At 38.8% G+C, this 24,887-nt stretch overlaps 1 protein-coding gene across 5 annotated transcripts in view; it reads left to right on the plus strand.

Annotated features, from left to right (window-relative positions):
- RTTN (rotatin) overlaps nucleotides 1-24,887 on the plus strand; it is a 121,480-nt gene that overhangs the window by 78,763 nt on the left and 17,830 nt on the right. For 4 of the 5 annotated variants that reach the window (XM_070362060.1, XM_070362059.1, XM_070362058.1 and 1 more), the window contains 11 exons: nucleotides 2,585-2,774; nucleotides 4,223-4,314; nucleotides 10,300-10,393; nucleotides 12,736-12,928; nucleotides 14,467-14,557; nucleotides 17,687-17,840; nucleotides 19,992-20,129; nucleotides 20,441-20,658; nucleotides 21,219-21,324; nucleotides 22,285-22,382; nucleotides 24,073-24,150. In XM_070362060.1, coding sequence (XP_070218161.1) covers nucleotides 2,585-2,774; nucleotides 4,223-4,314; nucleotides 10,300-10,393; nucleotides 12,736-12,928; nucleotides 14,467-14,557; nucleotides 17,687-17,840; nucleotides 19,992-20,129; nucleotides 20,441-20,658; nucleotides 21,219-21,324; nucleotides 22,285-22,382; nucleotides 24,073-24,150 — 1,452 coding nt within the window. Of the gene's footprint in view, nucleotides 1-2,584; nucleotides 2,775-4,222; nucleotides 4,315-10,299; nucleotides 10,394-12,735; nucleotides 12,929-14,466; nucleotides 14,558-17,686; nucleotides 17,841-19,991; nucleotides 20,130-20,440; nucleotides 20,659-21,218; nucleotides 21,325-22,284; nucleotides 22,468-24,072; nucleotides 24,151-24,887 lie in introns of those variants that run through there. The other variant, XM_070362061.1, reaches the window with a different exon arrangement.

Genomic DNA, 24,887 nt, shown 5'->3' on the forward strand with positions numbered 1-24,887 from the left:
GTACTTTGGCCACCTCATGCGAAGAGTTGACTCATTGGAAAAGACTCTGATCCTGGGAGGGATTGGGGGCAAGAGGAGAAGGGGACAACAGAGCATGAGATAGCTGGATGGCATCACTGACTCAATGGACGTGAGTCTGAGTGAACTCCGGGAGTTGGGGATGGACAGGGAGGCCTGGCGTGCTGCGATTCATGGGGTCGCAAAGAGTCGGACATGACTGAACGACTGATCTTATCTGATCTGATCTGAAGTATGATTTCACAGAGTCTTCTGCTTTGCTTGTGTTGGCTAGAATAAAAGATATTTTGGGAGTTACTCTAAAATAGTACTTGATGATGAATCTTCTACTAGTCTTAAGCAAAATTTAAGTCTAATTTTTGGGGGGCATTTTTAATGTACACTCATTTTCTTCCTGTCTTTTTTTTATCTGTTTTGGTTATTAGTTTTTGCTTTTAAGTCTCCTCAGTTGGCAATATAAGTAGTTGGTAATCTAGTATTTGTCCCCCAGTTTTAAAAAGTCTATGCTGTGCTAAGTTGCTTCAGTCGGGTCTGACTCTTTGCGACCCCATGGACTGTAGCCCTCCAGGCTCCTCTGTCCTTGGGATTCTCCAGGCAAGAATACTGAAGTGGGTTGCCATGGCCTCCTCCAGGGGTATTTGTTCCCCAGTTTTTAAAAAGTTTACTGGTGCTTTAAATCTCAACGTGGAAACAACTGCTCTAGTAAGGGAGAAAGATGATCTTCACATGTAGACAATGGAATTTTATAATATCCAAGAAGTGTGACCTTCACCATTTCACTACAACCAAGAAAGAAGATACTCCTTTTTCAGTGCTTTAAAATTACAACTGTCGTTGGTAGAATGATGAATAATAATCTTATTCAACAAGATGTTTCATTTACTTGTCTTAATGTACATTTCGAAGTGCTCTGGGGGATGTAGCAGGAAGTAGCACTAGTATCTAGATGCACATGATTTCCAAGAAGGGGTCACTGCTTCTGTTCATTCTCAGTGGACGTAGGTAGACTGTCTGCGTATGTGTTCATATCTATTGTATAGAGATGGCCGACTCATTTATAGCTGTAGTATGTACTGTTTTCATATTTAATGGGAGAATTATCAGTGCATATTTTCATTTTCTGTTGTGTTCATCATAAATCATTATGGGTATGGGTATGACAGTAAATGCTTGGTGTCAGAGAAACAGTTTCATTTTAACTGAATTCTTAAAATGTAGTTAGGAATTTCTTATGTAATTAAGGTCTTTTTTTTCAATTTATACATTACATTCTAGCATTTTTCAAGTTTGTATACAGCAAAATAATTCCTTTTTCTTCTTGAAAACATTCTTCTCATATGTAATTTTGTTTTGCTTTAGTTCCTTTTGAATCATAGCTAGTGGGTATGTTAGTACCATGACATATTGAAGGTAAGAGGTTTAATTTTAATCATATCCTTAAAGAGAAGAGTTAATGGAGAAACTCATCTTAATGTAATTCTGCCTTTAACTTGCAAGTCTACCTTTAACTATTACTTCATCTTCCTGGATAGTAAGTTTTAAAGGTTCATCTTTCCTTGGTGATCAGGGGGCATGAGAAGTGGGGCACGTATGCAAATTTCATAGTTAATGCTATATTTGCAGACCTTTCCTATTGGCACTTAGCTTTTTATTTTTTGTTTTTATTTTTCTCTCTTATGTTCTGTTTTAAAGTCTGAACTATATTATCATTTTCAGAAAAATAGAAATAGTTATGAACTCAGTTCGGTTCAGTCGCTTAGTCGTGTCTTTGTGATCTCATGGACTGCAGTACGCCAGGCCTCCCTGTCCTTCTAGTGATGTGATAATTAGCATACTTTAAACTGATCCTTAGCATACTTTTAACTGATGGCTTGGTTTTAGCCATTTCAATATTCCAGGAGAAGTCATGAGTGGCACCTCAAAAAATTATTTGGAAAAAAAGTGCAAAGAGATTAAAAGTATGAAATGGTAGATTCTTCTCAGCCTTCTGCTGGAAAATATGTGTGTGTGTTTGTGCACACGCATGTGTTTATGTTTGTGTTAGCGTGCACACATGTGAAATGCCCTTGGAAGACGGGTTCACTCAGTGGAAAATAAAGTGACAAACAGATTTTACTGTGGATATTAATGAGCATTTTCACTTTATCTAGCTTACTGATAGGCACAAAAATAATTTTGAATAAAATAACTTGGATTACTTGTTTCAGATATTTTAATACAAATCATTTCATTGTTTTGAGTGGGTTGCAACACACTTTTACTGTATTTGTGGCTGAAGTACATAATTACTTGATTCGAGCTGTACCATTTCGTAGAAACGTTTTAAACTAAGTGGCCCCTCAAGAGAGACTAGATTAGCTTTCTGCCTTTAGTGGATTTTTTGACAGCAGAGAGCTGGATTAACTTTCCGGGTCAGGGTCAGGCTGGTGTACGTGTGGAAGGACAGAGAGAAGTGAAGGAGTGTAGTAGCATTTGTTTCCTGAAGGGGACTGTGGGGAGACAGTGGGTCTTTTTGAAGAAATAATGTCGTAAATTCCTGTCTCTCTCTCTCCCTCTTTTCCTACAGGGCCCCTGTGTCCATGATGAGGACTCTGGGCTGTCTCTCATAGGAAAACCTGCCCTCCAGGCTCTTTTATACCACTGCCATTTTTATGAACATTTGAATCAGATGGTAAAACATTGTTACCTGGGACGGTATGCATTTGATTTCAGTTTTTCAGCTCTTAATGGAGCTCCTGAAGGCAATGATTTAAATGGTTAGTGTATTATGTTTATATTTTTAATAAAATATATTTCTTAAATTGTTTAAAACCTTTGTGTTGGTTACAAAATATTTGAAAACAATGAAAAATACCAGGAAAACATTCATATCTAGTCCTACTACCCAGAGCTTGTAGTGTTGCATTTAGGGTGTGTATTTCCTTCCAGTCTTCTTTCTCTGTATAGCTTTTGTTTGTTTTATATAATTGTGTTCATATCTTATGTACATTTTTGTATTTCCTTCTTTCACTGAACATTGCCTAAGCATTTTTCTATGTTATAAATTCTTCATGATAACCATTTTTGACATCTTATTAATGTTTCATAAGTTATTTCATGCCCTTCAGTAAAATTTTATAGTTTTTCCCTCTATTTATGTCTTAAATTTTTTTTTGGAAGGCTCTTCTCAAGCAATCAAGAATGAGACTTTTCCTACTAAATTTTCTAACTTGTTTTGCTAATATAGTGAAAACCTGTTTTGGCATATTACTCATTTATCAAAATATTTGCTGAAATCTTTTAATTTCTACTTGTTTGTAGATTCTCTTGGATTTCCTAAGTATAAGATCTTAGTGCCTATAAATAATAATTGTGTCTCATAAAAGAAATAGCAATTTAATAGTAATAATTTAATAATGAAAAATAGTTTTTAAATATAAATAATACAAATTTTAAAAATTTAAATTTTAAAATAATGTTAAAAAACCTTGACATAATTTCCCACAGAAGAGGTTTAAGAGTAGAACAAAGAATTCCCAAATATTAACATTTTACTGTATTTACCGTCCCATGTGAATGTATGTACATATAAGAAAAATTTATTTGTTTATATGCATATATTTTTTTCTGAACCATTTAAGAGTAAATTGTAAACATGAAATTTCTTTACCCTGACATACTTAAGTGTAAGTTTCTAACTCACTTTTCTGCTCACTTCCTGGAGGAATTAAGAGGAGAAAGACATTTGATGACGTTTCTGAACATTCTAAACAAATGTCCCTGTGGAAAGCTACCCCTTTGATTGTTTGGGTTTTCTGTGCTGATGTCACTGGATGCGTGGCCCCGGAGCCAGCAGCACTGACATCTGCTCCCATCTTGTTAGAAATGAAAATGTATGCCGCCCCCCCTCACCCCCCACCCCCGGCCCCACCTTGATTTGGGGAATGGAATCTCTGGGAATAGGACTCAGGAAACCTCTCTAATAAGCTCTCTTTGATTCTTCTACACTTTGAAGTTTGGGAACTGGTGCTCTCCATAAATTATGTTAGATTAAACTATTATGCATATTGAAACATGCTGTATATATTAATTAATTATGGATGATAAAAATTAGGCATACTTTTTTCTTTAGTTCTGGACTGGTTTCATGTAAGGACTACTCCTGCTGTTAATTGTTAAGATGCCCAGAAGACCGTTGATGTTGACAGTTTTCCTGTTGTCACAGGTTTAGATGACTCGTTCAAGTTCTGGAGGGCTCCATCTCGAATGTCCAGTCAAGATCGAGATCCAAGTTCTCTCTCTACCTCGGAAACAATGGTACTTCCAAAGAACGCATAAGTGCTGCATTTTGAATTTCTGCAAAAATTTGCATTTACATAGTGGAGGGATAAGAATGGATGTGAAGAATCAGGTTACGACCACCATGGCAACTGGGATTTAGTTGAAGTGCTGTCTGCCTAGAACTAGGTTCTACCTGGCTCAAATAAGTGTACTAAATATAATTTTATAGATGAATTTTCAACCTGTTTTCTACCTTTTTTTTTTTTACAGAAGTTCAAAAGTTTTGAAATATTTATCAGTAGTAGCAGAAGAAAGGGCTTCCCGGGTAGCGCAGTGGTAAAGAACCCGCCTGCCAGTATTATAGGAGATGTAAGAGATGTGGGTTTGATCCTCGTTTGGAAAGATCCCCTGGAGAAGGACATGGCAACCCACTCCAGTATTCTTGCCTGGAGAATCCCACAGACAGAGGAGCCTGGTGGGCTGTAGTCCATGGGGTTGCACAGAGTCAGACATGACTGAGCACACAGTAGCTGAAGAAGAGAACAGACCCCATGTGATTAGCAGTGCTTGATTACCCTGAAATTTTGCTTAAGGACCAGACAGTTTGAAGAATGTTGACCCATTCAGGTGATTCCAGTGTGGTACTGATGACTTTAAACACATTTCTAAATACTTGTATCAGATAGGAGCTTGTCTTAATTATCTGAAATGCTTGAAATTTATGTACATCTGCCTGCCTTTCTTTCTTTTTATTTATAAGTTTTTTTGTTCTAAAAAGTTTGAGACACTATTTTTGAATAATGACATGCTAGGTTTCATTTGTTTTGGAAGCATACAAAGTTATTCTCAACTGGAAAACATTGCAGTGTATTTTTGGAATAATCGCTGTGTAGTAGAACCAATTAGGAAGGCAAAGGTTTGACTCCGCTGCTTCCAGGAGCAAAAATAATATGAGAATTAAATAATTATACAGGAATTAATGAGATTCACCTCCTGCAGTTTCTCAAGAGAGTGGTACTTTTTGCTAAGTTTTAAGTCTCCCTCCCTCCCCTGCCTCCAGACTCAGAAGAGTTTATGTTTAGTGCTAAATTGAACCTTTATTTAGAAAAATGGAATAATTACCCCAATTCTAGTAGGAGTGATGCTCTCTTTTGCAAGCTAGAAATAGTATGTATCTTTGTTTCAGTAAGAGAAATAATGATATGACTCAGTGCTAAAGGGAACCGTAGTAATTGGCTATTTAAATAGTTCATAGAAGGACAGTGTTAATTATGTGCTTAAAAATAGTAATTCTTAGGTTTACCCTTTTTGTTTAAAGGGCTATAGGCTAACTTTGAAATCTGTACATACTTCAGTTCTTTGTTTATAGAAGGTATGTAGTAAATAGTAATTGCTCTAAGTAACTTTGAGTTATCTTAGCTGCTTGGTAGATAACCAAGTTGTATTTTTTCTATATAAGGAGACTTAAAAAAAACCCAAAGCAAATCAAGCATTTATATTTCTCTATTTTATAATAATATATAAACCTTACAGATTAAGATACTAGTTCTTCTGAGAAACACTTTGTAAATATGTCACTTATTATAATAATTAAAATAGAAGCACCTCTATTAATCCAGGACAGGGAAGCCTGGCATGCTGCAGTCCATGAGGTCACAAAGAATCGGACATGACTGAACAATTGAACTGAACTATTAATGCAAGTCTTTAACTTGTTTATGTGAGGATATCACATAGACTTTGAGAAGTATATACCAATGTTGTTAAGAATTCTTCTGTATAGTCCTATGTAAAACTTACTTCTCAAAAGACTAATAGTACCTGTTAGAATTTTTACAGTCAGCTCTTTCTTTCTTTTTTGGTTTCCAAACAGAAGAGTTTTATTGTTGGTAACTTATTCACCAAATTGCTAACTTTTATTCACAAAAATTAGTCTAATTACTCCAGTTCTATGAATTGTCTTGTTTTCCTTATCATATCAGAGGTACTATATCTTTTTTTTTTTTCCAGCAGGAGACAAATGTGGAGAGTTTTTATTCATTATGTCAGTGTTACTTTAAACCTAAGCAGTCTGTACCCAGACCAACTAACACTTCCTCAGATATAAGAAAATGTTGAGGTATCAGTTAAATGGCTGTAAATCTTGCTAATAAGCTTCTCTGGTTATTTAAATCATAGTTTTGTATGTCTTCCAGAATTGAGAAAAGATTCAGCTTGTTGATGGGTTTGTCTTTCCAAGGAGAGCGCTGTCTTTTGCTGTGGGCCACGCCACGCAGTGCAGTGTGGCCGGGCCGTTGTCTGGTGTTGGTGCCGCACTAGGTACCTGAGTGCTGTTATCTGATGAACATTGGTGTAGGTGACTGCAGCTCGTATGCTTTGTGAATTACAGATAGAGTAAGGAGTGTCGTTGTTACCTTGGGGGATATTGCCCTATAAATAAAGCCTTTTTAGAGATGGCTTCCTCAACTCACCCAGGGCAGGGGTGGCAGTGGGGGGTCAGGCATCAGTTGTTTTCCCTCTTGGAATCACATTTCTACTTCTCAGAGATATTCGAACTAGATGGGTGTTTATGCCTTAGACATACCAGTGTGTATCAACAGCTTTAACACTAAAGTTTGGTCTTTTCTGTGATCTTGAGCAGAATTATGTCTGTTTTATCAGTTTTCAAAGTAAAGGACATGTGGGTCATTTCCTTTTGAGCTTTTCTTTGTGAAATATGTGATTCTTTCAAACTTTCTGGAGCACTAATTTAAGGCAAGCTGATTTCATTTTAACATTTATAGAGAAATTTTACTCATGGGCCCTCCTACCCTTTAAAAAACTGAAAATCGTTTTTACTATCGCTACTTTACAAAAGAAGAGATGAATACATGGAATGAGTAAGTGTCTTGTGCAGGGTTCCAGCACTGCTGACTGGTTGAGCGTTATTTGAATCCAGAAGTTGGCCGTGATGTCATGCCCCTTCACCACAAAGCAAATGTGACTGGTGCCAAAATAGATGCGACAGTGAGGGTGCAGTGAGATTAGGTGAAAAGGAATGATGAAATAGAGAGTGATTTTGTGTGAGAAGTGGCAATTGAGATGGGCTTTAAAGGATCAACACCTTCTTTTTTATATTATGTACGCATTTACAAGGAGCTAAAAACGATACTCAAATATGTCTTAGAATTCAGTGCCCACATATGAGATTTGAAAGTCTAGATGAGACATAAAGCATAATTAGAAAATAACTGAATACCAAGCTGTGTGGTGCTGGAAGCATTAGATATTCAGAAAATGCATAGAGTTGTTTGGAGTGTGGGAGAAGGCTTAAGTTTGATTACTGGTGTGACCAGATGGGATTAACCAGGAGACCTGAGTCTGGGTTTATGGATTTGAAGAGAGAATCTGTAATAGCTATAAAGATGTAAAGATACTTCAGCAGAGTGAAATGTTATGAAACATTATAATTGATATTAGAGAAATATGAATTGACATTTGTTCGATGGTAGTTAAAAGTTATTTTATAGACCAGGATGACAAATAACACATTCACATATCTATGTGTATTATTAAATATGATCAAATGAATGTCCTTTGGAGATTATTTTCAAGCAAGCAAGATTTGAGGACAGTATAGAGCAAGTCAGCTTAATACATTTTTACCTATTAAAATAATAATCCTTGGTGACTCAGATGGTAAAGAATATGCCTGCAATGCACAAGACCTGGGTTCGATCCCTGGGTTGGGAAGATGCCCTGGAGAAGGGAATGGCAACCCACTTGAGTATTCTTGCCTGGGGCATTCCATGGACAGAAGAGCCTGGCTGGTTATAGTCCATGGGGTCACGGAGAATCAGACATGATTCAGCAACTAATACTTTCATGCTAATATAGCAAATTTTAAAAATGCAGATTGTTTAATAGAAATACAAATAACCCCAGTCAGTTTTTAAAACACAGTATATTGGTCTAGAAAGAAGTTCTTATGTTTTATCAATCATATGGGGTGGGATAAGTTAGAATGCAGCCATTAAATATTTTCTAAAATCATATTTTTCAAAATTTGTTTGTCCCTTCTTCGGCTGATACTGAGGAAGAGCCCAGTGTTTGTTAAGGCCTGATGTTTGTTGTGTTCTTCTAATGAGCCAGGTATTTAGTGGGTCCTCAGAGGCTTTCTTTTCCTGCAGTGAGTGTAATCTTCATTTTCATCAGTAGAGAGGACTGCTTGAGTGTTTGTCAGTTGAAGCGATGCTCAGTGAAAAGATAGAGGATTTCAATTCCTCGTCCTCTTAAATTTTTCCCCTATAGCCGAGGGAGCTCGTGGGTGGAGCCAGGCTTGTTTGGTGGCTCCTGCATGGTTGTGATGTCAGTCTCAGTGTGTGACTGTTGCTTCACAGACTGAAAGTTATCTGGATGTCCATTGACAGGAACATTTCTTTTTTTTTTTTTTTTTAAACACATCTCTTATAGCCAGTTATAGGCAGATATAATTTTAAAATGTCTTTAGGTTTTCCCCTAAAACATTTCCACATAGATTTTCTATGTGGATCTAATGTTATATAAAATAAGACATTTAATACATGCTTATTTATGAATGATTTATCTAGACTGAGATTTATCTAGCCTCCATCTGTAGACGACTTTATCCACTCAGCTTACAGCTTTTGGCTGCAGCTTTCTGTCGGTTAGTCGTTGCTGCTGTAATGTCATACTTCAAGTGGTGGGAGGTGATCGAGGTCAGAAGTTGAAAGAGGAATTTTAAAAACTATTAATTTCATGTGCCATTTTCTTCAAATTCTTGTTTTTTTTTTTGATATCAGAAACTTCAAATGAAAATCACCTTGGGTTTTGCTTTCATCCTGTCAAATCAAGTCTAAGGTACCCTACTTTAAGGATTAGGACAAATACGGAATCAATGTACAGATACCGTGAGCTGTACAGTGTCTGGGTTTGTGGTAGGTTGATTCCTAAGTTCTGTTGACAACTTATTTGCGTGCATGCATGGACCTGGAGATGACCCAGATATGGGAAGTTTATGCTGACTCAGAGAAAAGAAACTGATGGGAGAACACAGTAATTTTTACACAGGAGGTGCTTGACAGTTTGGGCTTTTTCAGCTTTATAATTTTTATAATCTGTAAACCTACATGTGAAATTCTGTTTGTTTTCTGCAGAATTTCTATCCTGTTTAGTGTTTCCAAAAAACATGATAGAAATTCTGGTGAAAATTTCTATCTAACACTGTAGAGTGTTTTCTGAAGTACAGTGTCAGTATAGTTCTTAATTTTTAAAAACAGTTCACTTGTGACAGGCGAAGAGATAGAGAAAAATCTTTTAATACTTCTGCTAATTCTTTTATAGGCACTATTTAAATTTGTGTGTGCCATTTGAAACTAAAAAGACTCTTTTATTATGAATTAAGAAGTGCAAAATACCTTAAAGACACAACAATTTATAGTTAAAGTAGTATGCATCTTAGCCTCTCAACATTTGAGCGTTAAGTGGGAATGGGCTTTGTGTGCATGTTCAGTCACTTCAGTCGTGTGTCCAACTCTTTGCAACCCCATATACTATAGCCCACCAGGCTCCTCTGTCCATGGGATTATCCAGGCAAGAGTACTGGAGTGGATCGCCATGCCTCTTCCGGGAATCTTCTCGACCCTGGGTTGAACCCACATCTCCTGAATCTCCTGTATTGCAGGCAGATTCTTTACTGCTGCGCCACTGGGGAAGCCTGGGAATGGGCTTTATCAGGACCTTAAAATCCTCTATGAGTTTCAAATCAAAACTTTGCTCCTTTAAGTTAACTGATTTACATAAACTATAACAGGTCTAAGAAGCAGAAAATGCCATTCCAAAAACTGTTATGACTCTCAAGACATGGAGTGTTTTTCAGTTATACTAACTAGTGTGCTTTTGTGATAAATCTTTTTGTGTGAGGATATCTTGTGTGTATGTTGCTGGTGTTTCATTTCCCAGTTGGTGATGTTAACCAGTGAGTGCTCCAAGTATAAAGTAATTGTCTTTGCTGATCCCTAGGTGGCAGCTTCTTCGGGCAGTGCTGAATTTCAGTCCCTTGTGCTCTCCATGGTGCCTCACCCTGAAGTCACACACGACCAGCTGGTGGCCCAAGGTATCCTTTTAGGAAGACATTCTACTTTCAGGAAGAAGAGTGAAAAGTTGGTCCAGACAGATATTTTGAAAGTAAATGTCTAGATAAAAGAACCAAATTAAATTGTAGAACAAGCCGTCCAGATAAGAACAAAATGAAATGTCACAGAACGTAATAGAATAAGTACATCAGAAATTAACAAACAAATACTCTTAACTAATAAATGGGAGTTTGGCCTTCAAGTAGTCTGATTGCCATATGGTTCCTTATTAGGTAATAATGGGTATTTGGTATTTGAATCAAGGAACTGATAGATGTTAATTAGCTTCATTTTTTTCTGTTCTTTTGGGAACACACCTCAGTTTGCCACTTGAAAAGTGAATCCACTTGAAAGTGATGAGAAGTGGGGTCATAAGGATTTTTCAAAGCCTATGCTTTCGTTTTAAAGCACACAAAATATTTTGAGTCCTTATTTTATAAGAAGGTTGTGATGAGTAGCCTAGGATTTATTTTTATTAATGACAATGTGTAAATTTTATTCTTTATTTTAGGGACTGTTGCCAGCTCTGTTTGCTTCACACTTTATATATTTGATAGATTACAGCTAGCTTTTGTTTCTTCTAAGGCAGTAGATAGACCTTTATTCAGTAGCTTTAAGTCCCTAATCTGTAATGAATATACTACCTAAAAAGAAGGTAATTTTAAACACAGAAATATGAGCATCTGCAGGGAAAATGCTGTCTAAAACTTCAGAAATATTTGTCTAAGACTTTACTCTGAATTTTCATTACAGTGTTTGTTCCAGAACTTCCTGAACAGTGTCCCAGTTTGGTTTTTAGTAATTCATGTTAACATATAAAAATGTTTAATTTTAGAAAGTACTCATTTGATCCTCTTAAGAACAAAAGAAGCAAACTCAGGTTGTTTTAGGTAGCTTAGAACACAGAGCATGAAATGAAATTTGATAACAAATCTCACAAACATTTATTTCTAAGAGTATGTTGAGTTACTGTTTTTTAAACAGCTTTTTTGAGATAATAATTCACATTCATACAGTTCACTCTTTATAAATGTACAATTCCTTCGTTTTAATGTACTCACACAGTTGTGCAAACATCACCACAGTCAATTGTAGAACACTTTTATCACCCAGAACAACCTTGCTCCTGCTAGCAGTCACTCCTGATTTCCCCTGCTCTCCCCATCCTGCCGCAATCACTAGTCTGCTTTCCCTCTTTATAGATTTGCCAGTTTGGGATGTTTCATATAAATGGAATCTTATTTATGGGTCAGGGTAAGGGTATCTCGGGAATTTTTTTTGTAGTTTTGTGTAAGTTTGGTTTATTCAAAATAGAATGTTTCCTTAAAATAGAAATAAAAAATAAAGGTCATGAGGGAGTCTTGAGGCAGATTAAACTGTCTTGTTAACAGTCCCTTGCCGAGTCTTCTAGGAAAGTTCCATACTCTTGTATCTTCAGTTCTAAAATCCAGAATTTCTGAAAGTGAAAAATTTTCTCAGAACTCAGGTGGCAGTAAGCCTTAGCTGTGCCTGAATACATTTGGCTACAAAATCTGACCAATTCTAGTTGGAAGTTGTACTTGCTGATATGTTTGTCCTACTTGTTTTGATTCTGTGTCTGCTGTACTGCAGCAAGATTTGTTTCCTTGTGGGGCGTTGCCCAAGATTCCACTGGGGGTGTTAATTAGTGTAGAGTGGTGGTTGTTGTTTAGTTGTTATGTCGTGTCTGACTCTTTTGAGACCCCATGAACCATTGCCCACCAGGCTCCTCTGCCCATGGAATTTCCCAGGCAGGAGTACTGGAGTGGGTTGCCGTTTCCTTCTCCAAGGGATATTCCTGACCCAGAGATTGAACCCATGTCTCCTGCATGGGCAGGTGGATCCTTTACCCCTGAGCATGAGGATACATGTACCTTATTACTTTTCTAAAATCTAAAAATATTTTGAGTGCAGAAACACTTCTGGCCCTTAGTTTAAAAGACAAGAATTGTGGTGCATCTGTTTGTTACCCAGTGTCTGAGTGCGTGAGACACAAAACCAGGCCCTGCCCTTTTCATCTTGGCCAGTACGTTGGCACCCAAGGAATCCCCCAGATAACATGCATGTACATGCATACGCGTACGTGCATGTGCACACACACACACACACACACACACTCTGGAGGAGCTGGGTGTCTGACACGCTGGCCTCATGGTTGAGGTGTGCCGAGCAGTTAGGGGAATTCCCCAGCTGTCTCTCTTTAGCACGTTTAGAAACTTTCATCTGATTATCAGAACTTGTGAATTTTGTATGTAACCACAAGCTAACAAAATGGTGATAATTTTCACACCTATCTCAATAATAGGTCAGCGTGAAGCTGCATCTCCACGGCTTCCTCCTGATTCACCCCTCTCTGCTCCTCTGCCCAGGCAGTGTGTGTTTGTCACCCCGCCCCTCCTCTCCGCGATGTGCAGCCTCCTAGACAGCCTCTTGGTGGCCACTCCAGGCGACACTGCCGGCGCTTTCCGACGAACCCGTCTCATTGAGCTTCTCTGTAGGTAAGAGATAAACACTCCCAGGGAAGCAGGGAGACTGAGGTTTTTCCTTTTGCCAGATTTGTCTGGACAGTTTTTATTTTCATCTGTTAAAGCATTTGCATTGCTTTGTTTCACTAACTGTTAAACTTCCCTTACCCCATCCTGATGTTTTAAAACTCAGAAGTTTGTCCTCTGCCCCACTAAAGGAATATGATACAAGGCTCCCTGATTGTTCAGAATGCAAGTGAAGGAGTTCTGGGGTTCATTTCCCTAGTGGTCATATCAGAATAACGTCATTGGGTTGAAAAGTCATTTTTAAAATCCATTTGGAATTGTTTAGTTATGGTTGAACATATAGGCTGAAAGTCTTAATAGAAAGTAGTCTGATAAAATTTAAGGAAATCATGATTTGGTTCTTTGATGTATCCAATATTAATTGGCATCTGACCGGACTTTTTCTGATTTTGTGATTGGCTGTATGGTATAGTTAAAAGGCCAAGGAAATTGGATTCAGTCCAACTTAGGTCCTGATTGTGGTTCATTCTCTCACTAGTGTTGCGGCCTTGGGAAAGACACTTTAATCTCTGATGCATCATTAATAACACTAGTTAATGGGATGACTGTTAGGATTAAAAAGAGGTGTTGTCTACGATACTCTCTTACCTTGAGTGAAGTGTTCCTTCCCTCCTGACATCCTGCTTATTCCAGCCACGTATACCCACCTCCTGTTCATTTGCATTTCTCTCTGTTTCTGCCCTTTGAACATCCACTCTCTGAATTGTCTTCCTTCTCTTTGCCAAAGCACAGCACTTTCTCTTTCTTTTTGGGATAAGAGCAGTCTCAAGAGAAAGAAGTCTGTGGTGCTTCACTTTCTCAGTGGTGTCCGTTTCTTTACCCTTTATAGTAGGCAGCAAGATGAGACTTTGGTCTGTTTACATCTCTTGTCCTACTAGACTTGGAAAACGAAACTGCTAGGTGATTGTCTTTCCTTCTTGAACGTTTCCTATCTCAAAAATGGTCAAAATGGAGTGTTAGGAATATTTTTGCTTCTGCAGAGTCTGTTAAGAGTCTGTCGTGACGTTGAGGGCACAGAGGTATTAAAGAATCTTATAGGAAAGGCTTATATTTCCATCCTTGTTATTTCTGACTTAAATTTTTTTGCTGTTTTTTTTTTTTCTTTTTTTTGGTTTTTACTTTCTAAATCAGAACTTACTTCCTCGGAAGTGTTTTTCCTATTTTAAATAGGGACATAAGCACCAAGCTCTTTCTCTTGTTTGTCTTTTCCTTTTGAAAGGACTTTATTATATTCTGCTTGTAATAGGTTTCATTATATATTTTCCTTAGAATTCTTGGTTTCTGACATTTAGTTGATGATATCTTTTCCCATGTTCTGAAATATTTTAGGGAAACTTTTTATAAACATTTATTTCCTTCATTTCATAAAAATCCCTTTTCTTGAGTTCTGTTCATGGTCATATCCAAACTGTAAATTCTGATTTGTTTGTCTTCAGTAACAAGCATCCCGATGGTCTGAAGGGTGCTTTTTTCTTCCTTCACAGCATCGCAGTTGCCACCCTCCTAGAGACAAGTGTCCAGGAGCTCCGGGCCTTGCTGCCTACGTCTCTTCCTGCTGAACACACTCAGGCTCAGGTGAGCGCCCACGTCTCCCTCTCACCTCGTCTGTGTGCTTTTCTGTAGCCTTCAGTGCCAAAAACAGAAGTTCTGGAGGACATACCACAGGAGAGGAGTGAAAGTCTCTTAGGGTATACATGGTATGATGAGGTTATTTGAAATAGGTTACTTAATATTTCAACCGGAGACATCTCTGAATGGTAGTAAAGAGCAGTGAAAGGTTTAAAGTCCTAGATTCTATGCCTGGTTCCATCATTAGCCAGCTGGACATATTTCATCAAGGATCTGGGTACCTTTGAGCACTGTGTTAGACAAAGGGGAATGTTCATTGTATAGCCCACCTTCCCCCTCTGTGATTTTAGGATATCTCTGTTATTTCTACCTAAATTAAAGTTGTAGAAATACTTAGTAAATTCTGTGTATTTTCAAAGCTCAGTTTAATAAGGAGAAATTTATGTTTGTTTCTTCACAGATATTTAGTGAAGTTGTTGCTAATAGAGATGATATCTTAAGATCAGATTTTTAAAAAGGGCCACAAGATTTGTTTGGGGTGAGAGATAATAAAGGTGGGCCAGACCAGTGTCTCTTGCTCTGTGATGTCTTCTTCAAGCTTTCTGCGTAAGGCAGACCACGTCCTACAAGGCTGGGTACCACTGTATATCATCTTCCAAACACTGGCCCAGTGCAGCACTTCCACTTGTGAGTGTGCTTGTTTGCGTATTGGCCATCACCTCCATTTTTCTTCCTGTCCATCCAGCATATCTTTATTGGGGGCCTACCGAGTAGCAGGATCTTCCCTAAATGAATACAGCAGAGAACCTTCCCCTCAAGTTGGGAGTATAGACAGTGATCAAATACGTATATGCCTGATGATGTCTTAGATAGACATCTAAGAAGAAAAACTAAAGGAGGGACAGGAAGTAGTGTCAGAGCTGGCAGGGCAGGGCTTTTCTGTGTCAGGTGCTCAGGGAGAGCTTTCAGACAGTGATGTGTGGCCTGAAGTGAGTGAGGAAGCCAGTCCATGGGGCCTCGCGGGGCCCCTGAGAGTTGCCCTATTCAGGAAACAGCACGGAGCGGCTGGAGCAGAGTCTGCAAGGGGGAGATGAGGCCAGAGCATCCAGGGCTCCGTGAAGGTGGAAGTGCCATTAGTGCCTGTTTTATAAAAGAAACGACGAGCCCAGAGATGGAGAGCTTGCCCAGGATGGCTCCCACAGTGGGAGGCAGGGCCAGGATTCCAGCCCGTGCAGGCTGCTTCTGGAATTCAGTCTTACTCTTGCACTATGTGGCCTGTGTAGACTGACTGCTTCTTCCCTTTTTGTCCTTAATAAGATGATTCATTCATTCCAGAAAACTCTGGAACATACAGCCCACTGTATTGTGCTGTAGGCACTAGTGATGCCTCTGTGAACAGAGCAGGCATGCCCCTGCCCACAGAGCCTGGATCCTCAGAACGGGAATAACAGTTACAGGTTTTATCAGGTGGAGATGAATATAAAGAATCAGTGAGGATGGGTGAGATCTCAGAAAAAGCCTCATCAAGGTGAGATGTGAGCAGAGCTGAGGAGACAGGCTGTGGTGGCGAGGCAGAGCGTGCAGCGGAGCTCTATGGGGGACAGAGACATGAGGTGCTGAAGCTGGGGGTCGCTTGGTTGGGCTTTTTTTTTTTTTAAAGAGTTTCAAACATAAGAAAAAAAGTTACTTTATGAACTATCCTACAGGTAGCTGATTGCATCTTCGATATTGTAGTTCACAGGAGAATCTGACAGCTCAGGTGTTCTGGCTCAGGCTTCCTGCAGGCTCTCCCCTCCCTTGGATTGTCTGTTCACGGTCACAGTACACACCCAGAGGGCAGATTCACTGTAACTGCTGTGGTGTGGCCTAGCAAGGGGTCAGGAAGTACTTCACAGCGACAAGGAAATTAAATTTCACAAACTGCTTGCATTTCACCCGACAGGAAAATTGTAGAGCCACCTGTACTTTTATGTAAAATGTGTCCACAGATTAGATAAAGGGAGTACCTTTCATCCAGAGAAGTAGGACAGAAGAACTCTTTGGAAGTAGTCTGACGCCATTCACCATAGAGGCACTTTATGGTGTTGTTTAGTCGCTGAGTTGTATCTGCATCTATTGCAAAGCTGTGGACTATCACCTGCCAGGCTCCTCTGTCCATGGGATTTTCCAGGCAAGAATACTGGAGTGGGTTGCCATTTCCTCCTCCAGGGGATCTTCCTGACCCAGGGAGCAAACCTGTGTCTCCTGCATTGACAGGTGGATTCTTTACTACTGAGTTACGAGGGAAGCCCTGTAGGTACTTACACCCCAACAAATGCCTGGCAGTCCCTGACTCTTACAGTAACCTTGGAGGAAAAACTGTGAGTGTGTGTGTGTGCACACATGTACAAAAAGAGAGGCATCGGAATGTGTCTGTGAAGTTCATTTCTATGGACTGTTGCATTGCCTGGGCATGGTGGAGAGAGAAGTCATCACAGTTTGTTCTTTCTTATTACATACCCAGAGAATTGTTTTTTTTTTTTTCCAGTATTTTTGCCCATTAATACTTCTTATAGTATTAGTATCAAGCAACATTCCAAAGGTGGTTTTATTGGTAATTTTAGGGAGGATTTAATTGTTCTTTTAAAACTAAGAATAGTATTTTTATGCTGAAGGATAGTTGAGGGCAAAATCAGACATGTTTTCATTTTATTTGTAATGATCACTAGGCTGTTAGGCTGACTTCTCCTACCCCTCAATTGTATACCTTGAAGAATATGTTATAATCTTTCTTTACAGAATTGTAGAGCTTTGGATTGCTTTTTTTGCTTCTTCCAGAATTTTGACTCCACAGTTTAGCTATTTGAAAACCATAAAGACTTTCTAAACTCTGTAAATAGAATTCAGAATTTGGCTTTGAAAACGATGTTTTGTTTGGTATAATTATAGTTGACACTGTTAATGTGACCGTTAGTGACATGCTTATGAGAAAAATAATGCTTTGTCTGCTGTGCGTTTGTTTTAGGTCTTTCAAAATTATGATGAATATTTTATGACTTTTTATTAACTTGTATTATAAAGAAGTGATACTTCATCACTGAGATGGGCTTTTCGTATGATGTGCTCTGTTTTTACTGTATCTCCTCTCTCGGGCAGGTGTCCTTTCTCCTGGAATACTTGTCCTCCTTATCCCGGCTCCTGCAGTCATGTTTATTGGTGGATCCCGACCTTGTGATTCAGGATGAGCTTCTGAAACCTCTTATCCCAAACATCATCCGAGTTCTCACCCTATGCACCAAAGATATATTAGGTGAGCTTTATTTATTTATTTTTAAATTAATTATTTTAATTGGAGGCTAATTACTTTATAATATTGTAGTGGTTTTTGCCATACATTGACATGAATCAACCATGGGTGTATATGTGTTCCCTATCCTGAACCCCCCTCCCACCTCCCTCCACAGTGAGCTTTATTTTTTATTTTTTTTTTTTTTTTTTGGTTTAGAAGGACAGTAAATAATACTGAGGAAAAAGTCTTAACTTTGCACCAAGTATTCAGATCAAGGTCACATTTTGGGTTGTTCTTTGCTAGTGTTTTTGGAAGACTTTTCATAAAGTGTCTTACAGGTTGGATATTTTAAGTGGCTCCAGGAGACCGTTTGAGGCAAGTACGTAGTATAGTGAAGGGCCGTTCCCCTGTGCTGTCATTTTAAATGAGGGTAAAGTTCTTTATGTAATGTTATAAAGTACAGTGAGTGTTAGGTGTTAATTATTCTTATAAGCTATGGCTAAATAACAAGTATAAGCAAGTCCAGAATATAATATCAGAAATCTCCAAAGGTCTGCAATTCTTAAAAAATATGCTCTAATGAAATGCTGAATATAGAGCTTAGTAGTGGGGAAAACTAAAGCAACGTAACTTCTTTATCAAAATTAAAATATGATAGTTGTCTGAAAGAGTTTATAATGAAGTAATCATTCGTTTGGTAATTCTCTTTGCCCATTAGCTCATTCTTGTTTAGTCCTTTGCATTTATCGCTTTGCAGGTTTTGGGTCTGGTAGGTGAAGTGGTTCACAATGCCCAGCAAAGGCAGTCTGCAGAGTCTCATCAGCATTGCGTCACCCAGTGCTAGGGGAGCAGTAGTTCAGTTCAGTTCAGTCGCTCAGTCGTGTCTGACTCTTTGCAACACCATGAATCGCAGCACACCAGGCCTCCCTGTCCATCACCAACTCCCGGAGTTCACCCAGACTCACGTCCATCGAGTCAGTGATGCCATCCAGCCATCTCATCCTCTGTCGTCCCCTTCTCCTCCTGCCCCCAATCCCTCCCAGCATCAGAGTCTTTTCCAATGAGTCAACTCTTCGCATGAGGTGGCCAAAGTACTAGAGTTTCAGCTTTAGCATCATTCCTTCCAAAGAAATCCCAGGGCTGATCTCCTTCAGAATGGACTGGTTGGATCTCCTTGCAGTCCAAGGGACTCTCAAGAGTCTTCTCCAACACCACAGTTCAAAAACATCAATTCTTCGGCGCTCAGCCTTCTTCACAGTCCAACTCTCACATCCATACATGACCACTGGAAAAACCATAGCCCTGACTAGATGGACCTTTGTTGGCAAAGTAATGTCTCTGCTTTTGAATATGCTATCTAGGTTGGTCATAACTTTCCTTCCAAGGAGTAAGCGTCTTTTAATTTCATGGCTGCAGTCACCATCTGCAGTGATTTTGGAGCCCCAAAAAATAAAGTCTGCCACTCTTTCCACTGTTTCCCCATCTGTTTCCCATGAAGTGGTGGGACCGGATGCCATGATCTTCATTTTCTGAATGTTGAGCTTTAAGCCAACTTTTTCACCCTCCACTTTCACTTTCATCAAGAGGCTTTTTAGTGCCTCTTCACTTTCTGCCATAAGGGTGGTGTCATCTGCATATCTGAGGTTATTGATATTTCTCCCGGCAGTCTTGATTCCAGCTTGTGTTTCTTCCAGTCCAGCGTTTCTCATGATGTACTCTGCATATAAGTTAAATAAACAGGGTGACAATATACAGCCTTGACGTACTCCTTTTCCTATTTGGAACCAGTCTGTTGTTCCATGTCCAGTTCTAACTGTTGCTTCCTGACCTGCATACAGATTTCTCAAGAGGCAGATCAGGTGGTCTGGTATTCCCATCTCTTTCAGAATTTTCCACAGTTTATTGTGATCCACACAGTCAAAGGCTTTGGCATAGTCAATAAAGCAGAAATAGTTACTTACATGCAAGTTTGACAAGTGGCAGTGACGTCCAATGAGCTAGCGAGGTTATACCATGCGTTCTCTATGGAGAATAGGGTGAGACCCACCCCAGGGAGCAAGAGGTGATTTTTACGTTGTGTAGTAAAGTGTCTTGGTGAGGTTTATTTTTCAAAAGGTTCTTTTTCTTCTTTGTGTTAATAAGTCGAAACATTTTGATTGATGTTTTTTACAGATGTAGAGTTAAGGTCAGCTTTTTATCAGACATGGACTCATCTGTTCAACCTTCTGGCCGCACTGCTGAGGCGAGCTGGCCCTGCCTCTTTCCCATATGTTACCCTGGGTCTGGCCCGGTCTTGGGCAGCGGTGATCGGTAAGGAGATGGTCTTGCTGGGCTCAGGGTGTTTTTGCTTATAAAATTAAGATAATCCCTTATTTACACACACTCACATTCTTATAAACAGGAACCTATGTGAAAAGAACAAAATGAAAATGAAATCAATTTCTTGATCAATAGGTTGTCTTGGTACTATTTAATTTACCTTTAAACACTGCAGTTATTGTTGTGCTAATAAAGTTCATTAGGATTAAAAAACCTATAAACTTTGTTACTCAAATAAATTTGACTGACTTCTTTAATTTTGAAGATGTTTCCAGTCGTTTACACATGAAACTGTCTTTCAGATACATTCTGCAGGTGTGCGCGTTTGTCTACCACAAGCCCTGCTCTGTACACCGCCAGCCTGCAGTTCCTTTCTGTTCTCTTGACCGAAGAAGCAAAAAGGCGTCTCCAGGATGAGGAGAAAAGAAGCTTATGCCACAGTCCAACAGTGGCTTCACTTCTTGACAAAACCCGGGAAAGTCAGAACTCACTAGAACGACTTACTGAAGTCATCCTTCAGGTTAATGTTTCTTGATTTTTTAAAATTTGGTTTAGTTTTTAAATAATTGACTTTCAGTCTTGGTCTTGTAAGAATTTTGTTCAGTCATTCGAATTAAAAAACAATGCTTATTACGACCATTTAAATAATGGAAGAAAGGAATTTGATAATCATTCTCCAATTCTTCTGTTTTCTAAGAGGCCTTTTAAATAAATTACGTGTGTGTGTGTGTGTGTGTGTGTGTGTGTATATATATATATATATATATATATATATATATATTCCCCTGTGAATTGGATTAAGTGCTTAAACTTGCTGTATGTTAATATTCAACATAGCTTTTTTCTTTAGAGGTTAGTCTTTGAGAATGATTTTCGGTCTTCTCTGTGTTATAAATGTCTTATTCAGTCTCATCCACACAGAACATTCTCAAATCTTAATGATTTATCAAATTCTAGTGGATTTCATGAGGCAGTTGAAAACTAGTGATAGCTCTTAAGTAGAACGCATCTTTTCATTCACAAGTGTTTTGCTCCAGCCTAAGTTTTTCTCGAAGGCAGTTTGATTTGCATTCTTTGCAGTGCTATGAGGGGAAAACCTCCAAAGATGTCCTGAAGAGGGTCGCTGCGAACGCACTGATGTCGCTTCTGGCCGTCAGCAGAAGAGCACAGAGACATGCGCTGAAGGGTGAGCCACCTGACACCTCAGCTGTTTTTAATTTGTATATTTTACTGCCTGTTTATTTTAGGTGTAAAGAACTTAAAATCTTAGTGTCACTAAAAAGAATAATTTTCCCCCCCTATACAGAAACATAGTAAACATGCTTTGCTTTTTAAAAAAATTTCTGTGCATTCCATAGTTTTATTTGCAAAGCAGAAATAGGGACACCAATGTAGAGAACAAACGTGTGGATACCAAGGGAGGGCGGAGGGTGGGAAGAACTAGGAGACGGGACTGACACATGTACACCACCGTGTACAGACAGACAGCTAGGGAGGACCGGCTGCACGGCACAGGAAGTGCCCCTCAGCCCTCTGTGGCGGCCTAAATGGGGAGGAAGTCCAGACACGCATTTCTTTTAAAATAAGATTACACATGTGGACTACTGTTTGTGTGATGAGTCTTTCTCTAGAGAATCTATTAAATCTTAGAGAAGTTTTTTAATGTAACGTATCACTCAGTTTCATGATAATCACATGTTAACCACCAGCACATATTGCACACACAAAGAAAACATGTAGTTTCGATAGGAATAACAACCGTATTAGATGAGCCTATATTTTCATATCAATTTCCCCCTGAAGTGTTGTAATTTCTCATCCAGATTCAGGGAACACAGGTGTTTGACATGAAAGAGAATATCAAGTCCACTAATTTCAGTTGTAACTTTGCTACTGAAACTCCACATGCCTCCAACATAGATGAGATGTGCAAAGAGTAGTAATAAGTTAAAAACAAGCGGGTTTTAGCATTGTAGTTCTCTTGTGTTTTTATCCTCTTGTTCATTAATGTCTCACTGAAAATGTGAAAATAGAATTGGTCAGAAACAGAAAATATCACTTTTTTGAGAAATTTGATTGTTGTATATAGTTTTAACTTATTTGGAAATAAAGTATCTTTCTGACTATTTTGGACATTGTCTTCCAGCCCATCTTGTAGACAGCTGCGTGGAGCAGATGAAGCACATTCATGCACAGCTGAACCTGGGTTCTCTGAAGCCGGGGAGGGCAGCGCTGAGGAAAAAGGTCACTGAGTTCTCAGTCTCTGGGAGGCAGGGGTGACCATTTCTCGAGTCCTTGTGCTCATAAATGACACCCGTGTTTGGTTGAAGTGAGTGTTTTAGAGGAAAGGTACAGCCATATAAATTAATGGGATTTCTACATTAGAAGGTTTACGTTGGGATTTATTTGTGTGTGTGTGTGTGTGTGTCACCTTATTTCTCACTTGAAGATCTTTAAGTGAGATTTATATAATATGTTGTTGTTTTAAGCCTTTTGGGATGTGTAAGATAAATTTTTATTCTACAGAAAGAATATCTTTCATAGGTTCACTAGAAATAGAATAACTTACTAAGTGTTTTCTATATGGCAGGCACTGTTCTGAACACTTCATGTTTATTATCCACTGTTCACTCATGACAATAATCATAGAACCAGTAATGGGTAAAGCCACTGTTTGCCCTGTGTCTGTGCAGTTGCAGAACTGGTATTCCTAGTATTAGTTCATTTCCTTTGGTGACTCTCAGTGTCTCTTTTTAGCACTGAGTCTGCTGGACTCATGACAAGCTGCATGTTCACTGTCAACTTGATGTAACATAGGTTTTTAAGAAAACTGTATTTTATATTGCAATAACTTTGGTTTATAATATTATATCAGTTTCATCTGTACTACATGATATCTGTTTCTGTGTATACTATACCTACTCATCACCAAAAATTTAGTTTCCATCCATCACCAAACAGCTGACTCCCTCTACCACTTTTGCCCTCCCCCTCATCCCTTCCTTCCTGGTCACCACTCCTCTGGTCTCTGTGTCTATGTGGTTTTTTGTTTTTTGGGTCTAGTTTGGTTTGTTCATTTATTTTGTTTTTTTGTTTTTTTAAATATTCCACATATGAGTATAATCATGTAGCACTTGTCTTTCTCTGTCTGACTTATTTAACTTAGCATAATACCCTCAAAATTCATCCCTGTTGTTGCAGATTGCAAGATTTTTTTTGTGGCTGGCTAATATTCCATTGTATATATACACCACATTTTTTTAATCCATCATCTGTCAATAGTCCTTTAGATTATTTCCATATCTCAACTATTGAAAATAACAGTTTTTATATAATAGCAGTGGTTAATAATAATAATTATGGTTAAAAAGATCTGCCACAAAAGCTTATTGAGGAAATGAAGATGTGTGTATTTATAAACATATCTACATATCTAAGACCATTATTACAGCGTCTGTGTAATGACTTGTTTCTACTGCACCTAATAAGAAACCGAGAAAAAGCCTTATTTAATCATTTTATCGGTCTAGGTGCTTATATGTTTGTCAGTTTCTTTTCTTGTCTCTTTTCCTTTTTCCTCTTGTGCAAAGGGCCTTTGCCTCATCATTGAGAAGGTCAGCCAACACCTTATACGATTGAAAACCAGCCAGTATGTGCTTTACTTTGTTGAGATGAAGTATGGAGCTTATCATATATCTCAGTCCCTCTGTGCCTGATAGAACAGAAATAGCTTTTTTGTGGTGGGTGTGCTTCTCGAGACGTGATCATCTTTCAGAGATCATTAGCCTGTCAGTCCCCTCCAAGCCGTGGTGGTCGGGCCACAGAAAGAGCATAGCTGTGGTGTCCGGTGACCCAAGGGAGAAGGAACTATTGTATGCAAAAGTGGAATATGCCATTGTTGTTCACATCTTTCAACTGCTTTTTGTTTAAACAGGAGGATGGTTTTATTAAAGAATTAAGCATTGCCATGCAGCTCCTAAGAAACTGTCTTTATCAGAATGAAGAATGTAAAGTAAGTAGAGCTACTTCTCAGTTTTGAAAGCAGTGCTGTTATGGAACAGTTTAAATTTCATATGAGATAATTAGGGCAACTGGAAAGCTCTTTGAAGTTTCCTTAGATGCATGGTTGATTGGTTCATAAGCTCAGCGTTGATTTCAGAAAAGAATGCACCTAATCTTACTGTTGTTTGTCAGCCCAGATGACATTTCTTGTTCGTGTGAGCATTTTAACTGCATTCCTGAAACTTTGACTTCAGGCAGCTAAAGCAAACTTGAGTCTCTTTTTTCCTACTGTTAGCCATTTCATTTTTTTTTTTTTAATTTAATTTTAACTAAGATGGCGTGAATGGCTGTGTATGTCTTCTAGGCAGGACTTTTTTCTGCCTAGGCAGTTGTCAGACACTTCTCCACGGGGAGGTGTCCTACGCACAGGAAAGAAGATGAGGGTGTCTCCTGCTTCAGAGGAGAGATGGTATTGCTGTGTTGGTGTCAGGCAGGGTCTTCAGCCCCAGCTCTGCCGCTCGCGGGACCCCTGGCACAGCTCCTCTGTCGGGACCCTTGAGATGTTTTGCTCTGTCTGTGAGCATTGGTGCTGTCATTTCACACAGCCATCGGGGCTCTTACACAGAACACAGTGTCTGGAACACTTTGATTTGCTTTGTCAGTGATGGGACACTTCTGAAGCACTAACCTCCACACAGAATCACTGTGGAAAATGAGTAAGTCAAAGATAACTTAAGCAAGCTTTCT

This window comes from Bos mutus, chromosome 24 (genome assembly GCF_027580195.1).
Source record: "Bos mutus isolate GX-2022 chromosome 24, NWIPB_WYAK_1.1, whole genome shotgun sequence".
NCBI lineage: Eukaryota > Metazoa > Chordata > Mammalia > Artiodactyla > Bovidae > Bos > Bos mutus.